The sequence below is a fragment of the Dermacentor andersoni genome, chromosome 3 (genome assembly GCF_023375885.2).
Source record: "Dermacentor andersoni chromosome 3, qqDerAnde1_hic_scaffold, whole genome shotgun sequence".
NCBI classification, from domain to species: domain Eukaryota; kingdom Metazoa; phylum Arthropoda; class Arachnida; order Ixodida; family Ixodidae; genus Dermacentor; species Dermacentor andersoni.
The window spans coordinates 198,387,992-198,395,535 of NC_092816.1; the positions used below are offsets into that span (position 1 = coordinate 198,387,992).

At 43.3% G+C, this 7,544-nt stretch overlaps 1 protein-coding gene across 1 annotated transcript in view; it reads right to left on the reverse strand.

Moving 5' to 3' along the window:
• The window catches only part of AstCC (Allatostatin double C), a 257,675-nt gene extending 254,603 nt beyond the window's left edge, over window positions 1–3,072 (reverse strand). The window contains exon 1 of the mRNA XM_050172716.3: window positions 2,609–3,072. Within this exon, the coding sequence (XP_050028673.2) occupies window positions 2,609–2,854 (246 nt within the window). The 5' untranslated portion in view covers window positions 2,855–3,072. The remainder of the gene's footprint in view (window positions 1–2,608) is intronic.
• Window positions 3,073–7,544: the final 4,472 nt, after the last annotated feature.

Sequence of the window (7,544 nt, forward strand, 5' to 3'; positions counted from 1 at the left end):
ACTAGTACTATGAGAAATATGTTCTTTTTGGACGTCGTTCGAAAACAATGGCTTCGAATAACAAACAGACCAAGCCATTGGAAACTATAGTGCCCGGCTCTCTTCTCTGTATAGGCAAGATATTTTCTCGGGATATGAAAACTGTAGCCGTTTGCGAGCGCCGCAGGCTGTCCCCCTTGGGCTGATTCAGAGGACGTTTATTTGACGGGAGTGGAACCAGATAACGGAGGACGCATTTTGCTACGATCGCTTTCATTTTCAGTACGTCCTGGCTGTCGCAATGGCCTCCCACGAACGCGTGCCCCCGCTGTAGCAAGGATCTTTAATTTTGTTTGGACGGATCACATGATAATAATAGACTTCAGAGGAATAGAATCATAACAAAGCACGGCCACTAAACGCAAAAGTAGCCAGTGGGCTAATACACATCGTAAAATGAACACTGCGACGAGTAGAAAAGTACCACCGTTTAGAACACGGATGTGTATATTACAACGGCCGCAAAATATATTAATTAAAAGAAAAGCAACTGTAATAAACAAGCTAGCTCCAGTATAACAGGACTAATATTCGTTGTACAAAATGCAGCGACGAAAAACATGCTGTTTGCATTATGAGACCTGAAAGAGCCGCATAACACCACCAGCAATGCAATTGGTGGTGTAAGAACTTTGGTGTAGGAAAAAAGGAGAATACGAACCGGAATATTTTTAAGTGGAATACAGAAATTTATGAATACAGGCGAAAACGGTGTGCGTCCACCTATACTGCTGTGCTGTTCACTTGCTCACCGTATCTCTATCTTAAAAATATCTGAAAATGTAAATTTTCCACACACTAATCTTGCCCTTGAAGATTTGTAACGCTGTTCTGGTTGGTACAGGCAACCTAAAAAAATCGTGAGAGCATCCAATTGGATCAGGAATTCTAACACGGACAGAAACTCTAAACATGGACTTCCACGCACTCGAAGTTGCAAGATATTTTTATGACTTGTACAACATGGTGTGAGCAATAAACAATTAGAGCACTACCGTCTTAACCATGCTACTGATCTTCAGTTGCGTCTAATATTAGGCGCGGACTTTAAACAGGACAGTGAGGCAGACAAAGGACAGGTGTTATTCCGTGTTGGCCTCACTATACCATCTAAATTTCGCTTAATACACCACGCAAGAATGGACCAACTAGCCCAGCAACATATTATATAAAGATCGTTCGTTATTATCATGAAAACAACTGCCTATACATCATGTAGTGGGCAATTTTGTGCTCTTTTGTTATACTTAGATGGCTCGCCCAGGTCGAGCGAGATTTTTTCTTGTAGAAATAAAACGCAACTACTGCAATTCATTTTCTCGAAAATTGACTTACGGCGTGTAATAGAGTGAGAGCAGCATTCCGGGCAAGTTGGTAATCTATTACGCAAGTAATATTGCGAAGCAAAAAAATTGAAGCATACGTAAGAGAAGAAGACACACCAAGCGCAAACTTTCAACCAAGTTCATTGTACCACTGAACCTGTTTTATACATGTGAAGCAGTGTAGACTGCGCATGCGGATTTCATGCGCAGTCTACACTTTAAGCGCATGTATGCGCATGCCCAGTCTACACTTCTGCACATGTATAACACCAATTCAGATGTACAATAACCTTAGTTGAAAGTTTGCGCTTGGTGTGTCTTCTTCTCTTACGTCCGTGTCGTTGTTTTGTTGCGTAATATTACTTGAGTAGTGTAATAGAGTTTGCGACAAATTCCTGCGGAAAAGGTGACGCGTTTTTTTGTTATACTTTTTTATGAGTTTTGTTTCCTTTTGCCCCCAGTAGTTACATACTCCATTTTGTTTCGGGTTTGAAAAATACACGTGCGATTCTTTATTTGCTTTTTTTAGGGACTGGCATAATAAATGAATGCGTAGTAGCTTTAACCAACAATTTATAATGAACGATTGCACTAAATTAACTTCTGCCCTGAATCCGACGTACGTGATTAATAGCTACGCATTTGCAGCAAGTCACACAACTTCTGCACGCTCGATTGTTTTCGCAGACAACACATTCCTTTCAGCCGTTTTCGAATCCCTAAACCCACGCTACTGTGCTTTTCCCTTTTTTAAAGTGAATTACGCGGCGTAAAAATGGTGGATCTCGAGTTTTCTTCTTGCTTCTGAAAGATAAAAGCTGTCGGTAGTCTCCTGCTTTGGTCGAATCTAATTATTCTCTAGAATAATGCATTTACGCTAAACCAGTAACGTCGTGTGTTTACCTGCTAGGAATATCTGTAGCACGTTTGGGGGTTGTGACGAGAGGCTCGGTTGAAAGTTTTTTCCATCAACAAGAGCGGGTTGCTTCGCTCCACTACCACTTTTTTACTGTTTCGCCAGAGCAAAACAAATATAATTAAGGAAAAATCGAACGTCGCAAAAAAAAGGCTCCCACAAAGAAGGTTTTGTCAACGCAAAACCTCTGTTCTGTCACTTGATATTTGGAAAGAAGAGCAAATGTCTCTTACGGGATATTTCTTTCCGGTTCACTAGAATTAGGGCTGGTAAAGCGTGACGAGAGGTAACCGGTAAAAAGGACCATGCAAATGCTATTGAAACTCACCATGAAATCGTAGACGTGACTATCGGTCTGTAGAGTCGGGTTGAATCGCAGAAGGTCTGGAAGTGTGTCCTCTTCCTGAGATGACAAAGCAAGGTCATCTTCCTCCAAGCTCACCGAAGGTGTAGCAGCAGCTCGTGGACTTCTTGCACTCCAGGACTCGCCCCCCGCCGTCACGGCGAAGCTCACGCTCAGTAGAGTAACGACGAGCACAGAAGTTGACAAATCACGCGCTAAGACGAACCCCATTCGTGTTGATGTATTGTGGCGCCTGACGCGAAACGGATAATTGTAAGTTGCTGCCACGAAAAATTGAATAGCCTTCGTCTTTTGGCTCTAAATTACTGTTTACAGTTTTCTAACGAAGGAGAAACAGGTTCTTAAATGTCTGTGGGCGAATCAAGATGGGAACGTTGCAGAGCAGCCAGGCTTTTCTACGTTTGGTCGGTGCGCGAGTAAGCGAGAAATAAGCGAAAACAGGAACTAAGTGAACATGCAAAGAAAAGCACGAATAAGAACTGTGCGAGATGTTCAACCTGGGGCAATCTGTCTCTCAAAGTGAGGCGGTGAGCGGCAAACGGATTGCGCCTTCGTCGCCTGTCCTCTCGCACTGGCGTCGGGCCGATGAAGAGCGCACGCGACCGCGGTCTGGGGACAACTTGCCAAGAGCGCCCTGCGTGCGTCCCTTTGTGCCCACTTTAGCGAGGGATTTTTCTCGCCCGTACTCGGCGCCTCTCTCCCTCACCACCAACCGCGCGCTTGTTGTGCGCCCTGTTGATTCTGGAAAGAGGGGAAGCCAGAGAGGGCGACGCGCAAACCAAAACCGAAACTCGCCGACTCTCCTCTTCTCGTCTTCCTACACGGGTTGAGGGGAGAGGGGGAGCGAAGAGAAATCGGGGCGTCACGCATTCCGCGGGGAAAGTGAAGCGCCGCCGAGAAAGGGAAGTCTTAGGGAGGCGCGAACAGAATCGGAGCGCTGCGCATGCGCCGTTTGAGAGCGAGCTACCGCGCGCGCTCCCGCGCGGCACGTTTCCTGCTGGCGGTGGCCGTGTCGGAGTGCTTCCACTACCGACGCAACTGTCTTCCAAGCTTCGTGTCACGTCCAGCCCTATCATCTAAGGAGGCAAATCACGAGAACACACGAGTGAGATTTTTGGCAAAAATCAGATGTTCCGACTGAGATACTCCCTTGGGTCTCTTTGACCATCATTGTACCTTGTGCCATAAAACACCATATATAATAATCATCACTGAGATACCAAATTATTGCAGGAAGGTTAATGTTGCTGTGCAATCCAGACAGGTTAAATGTCATGCAACTTATCAACGCTAAAAAGAAGGCCCAGTTTAACAATTGTTGCGAATAGATATTTACTTTGGCCCTCGTAATAATGAGAAAGAAAAGATGTTTTCCAGAAGAAATTGAAAAAAAAAATTGTTGCAGCTTTCCAACTGCGCAATTACAAAAAAAAAAAGAAAATCTGTTATCAGAATTCTGGTAAGTATAGCTGTTCACCTATATAAAGGGAGCTCAATTAGAACAGAGAGTGTGTATTGGCACTATCTAGTTCAACGACAACGAGTACCATATTATGTTTGTGGTTCTTTATGTTACTTCATATTTTTATAATTACTGAGACAAATATTTTGTTCAGAGGCGCTTGATGCTGCAACCCCTCCTGTTATTACGCAATACTTTCTATGTGAAACAGGGATACTGCCGTGATATATGGGTACCACGTGTCCCAATTAGCATGTATTACGAGAAATGAGAAAGAAGTTGAGATAATTAGGCCTTTCATTAAGCCCAATCTACCTCGAGCAGCTACCACATTTAGAATTTCTGCCTCTTCGCAGTAGGGCAGGTATTATTAGAACCTTCGATTTTGTGGCACATAGCCACTCTGGGCAATTGCCCAAGAAACTCCTGCTCTTTAAAATGTCAAATATGAGAACTTTTGCTACAGACAAGGTCATCTATCTCAAAGTTCTAGGTAGGAAATACAACAAAGACAATGATATAATGAGAATACAAAAAGTTCTAAAAAATTATGCCATAATGGAAAACACTCAGAAAATTCCATGGGTTGCGTAGGGTACTGAGCAATCGCCAACATTTTTTAAAACCCACAATATTTTCTTTATTGATGTCAACCTTTGCTGTAAAATGTATTATGTTCGCAGAAGTCGGATTAACATGCAGTTGTTATTGCAAGCGTTGTACATGCAGAAAACATCACGAGCCCACGTGACTTTCTGCGGGACACTAATGTGAACATTGCAAAAGAGGTGGGAGCAGCAAATTGTTCGGTGTAAAAGCGTGTGGAGAAATACAAGGTGTGCTTTAGCTCTCCTGAGTACGAGGGTGGGTAACATTAGAGCTGGAGTTACTAACGTCCTGCAAACTGGCTATACTCAGTATCTTGTAACGCCGTTCCCTGCATTCGAGGTTTATTTCAATGGTGAACGACAGAGAATAGGCTTTAATTTTAGGAAGTAGTCAGGGTTTCTCACATCCGTCAGGGTTCTAACATCCGTAGCTGTCTAACAGACAGCTAGCGCCTAAGACATTGAACACATTGAGAACCCTATTGTGGACCCACTGTGGTAGTGTAGTCGCTTCGGTGCTGTGCGGCTAAGCCTCAGGGCGCGGGATCAAACCCCGGCCACGATGGCCGCGTTTTGACGAGAGCCGAATGCAAGAAGGCCCGTGTACCGTGTATTTGGTCCATGTTAAAGATTAAAGCCTCAGGAGTCGACCTTGTTGATCTGTTTTATTTATTCACAGTGCCCTCAAAGGCCATCAGTTGAGGATATTGCATAAGATGGGTAAGTACAAACAAAAGCGATTACAAAGAAGTAGTCGCAAAGAGCCGTAGGGTTGAAACACACAGCAAAACTATGCTAAGAGAGTTTAGCTAGCAGCAAAAAAGTGAGAAAGTGTACCCATATTGAAAGAGAGAAGTAGTGCACAGAGCACAATCATATGTGTGAAAAATATACACGCTCACACAGTCTTCGGCATTAATACATGTATTCAATTGTAACTCACAACACACTAATAAAAAAGGCAACTAATTGACAGAGCGTGGCATGTCATGAAAACTTGCAGGGTCAGTTTCAGTAGTAATGTAAGTGGCAATGTCTCTGCCATTCAATGATAGTGCGGGGTGTACGCGTGCACTATGTAACGTGTCACAGGGCATGCGCTTGATTTTGAAATGGTGATTCCGGCATGTAAAATCGTCATGACCTGACTGAAAGAAATCGTCATGAAGAAAAGTATGGTGATAAATTTTGTGAAGCAGGCGAAGGGACGCGTTGATTTGCGGCGAAGAGGTAGTGCTCGTAAATCGACGTGTGCTTTTAATGACGGAAACGTTGGTGTAAGATAAACAGTCGGAAAAGATGAAGCGAGCAGCACGATCTTGAATAGATTCAACGTCGTTGACGATGTATGTCTGGCCCGGATACCATATTGCCGATGGGTATTCGAGCTCCGGCCCGATTAGTGTGGCGTGAGCAATTCGTGCATGGTAACAGGAGCGTGATTTAAGTTGTGTTTGATGATACCAAGAGCGCAGTTAGCAGCTGCAAGGGTGGAGTAAATGTGATGATTCCTCATGAAGTCGTAATGTAAACGAACGCCTAGATTCTTCGGGTTGGGATGAGTCCCACACTACTGCGCTCTAAGTGATATTAAGTGGAGACTCGGGTGGTGCTGTTGGTAAATCACATAAATTTAGGTTTAGTAGGATTTAGGGGTGTTAACGATGTCTTGCACCATGTGTTGATTGCGTCTAAATTATTTGAGAGATTTATATTATTGTTATCACATTATACGTTACAATAAAGTACACAATCACTGGCAAAAGGTTACTACTGGATAAAACACAGTTAGCCAAGTCATTAATATGCACATGGAGCCGTCACGGCCCAAGCACTCCCGACGTGACGTGACTAAAGGTGGAACGAGAGTTGTTAGCACAGGAGCACTGTAGTCTAGATAATAAGAAAATCAGCTATTCACTCCAAAATATGGGGATGAATATTACGTCCTAAAGGTTTAGCCAGTAGTCTGTAACAACGCAGACGATCGAAGGCTTTCGAGAAGTCTAGCAATACGGCGTCAACATGGAATCCGGTGCAATAAAATGTCTACAAGTCGTGAAGAAATCCAGCGAGCTGTGTGTAAGAAGAGTAACATTTTCTAAAGCCGTGCTGGTACTGAATATAAACTGTGATTTTCGATATAGTTGATTACTTGCGAATGAATAATGTATATTTTTTGTTTGCAAATTGTGCTGGTTAATTCTATTGGTGGGTGATCAAGGGGTGAAAAACGTTCGCCAAGTTTATAAAATGGGATGTCTTTACCTATTCGCCAGTCTTGACGAATGAAACCAGTGCAAAATCATTGTGTGAACATTGCGGACAGTATTCGAAGAGACCCTGTGACACATTCTTGAGAGGTTTGCTATTAAATCCGTTGTGATCCAACGCAGATGGTGTTTTTTGTCTGTTTAGTAAGGTAAGTATACCCGGCTCGGTAATCACAATTTCAGACATGCTGATGCAGGATCCTGCGGTCGAGTGAGGGCATGTAGTAACGTCTTCACAGGTGATGACGAAACAAAATACGAAATTTAGTAACTGTGCACACTGCAGCTCAGGAACTACGTCGCCACCAGAATTAGTTAGGATTATGTCAGGCTGAAAACGTGGATTTATTATGCACCAGAATTGTCGAGGGTTATTCGTCAGTAAGGATACTAAAACGTGCTTTTAAAGTGTCGACATGTGCATTTCAGTAGCGATTGGCATTCATTGTCGCTTATCTTATATCTTTACCATGTCTCGGAATATTTCTCTGCTTTATTCGCCGTTCTATAAAGACACTTCATTTTATTATTGAAGTGCTACAGGCGTTTATTCAACC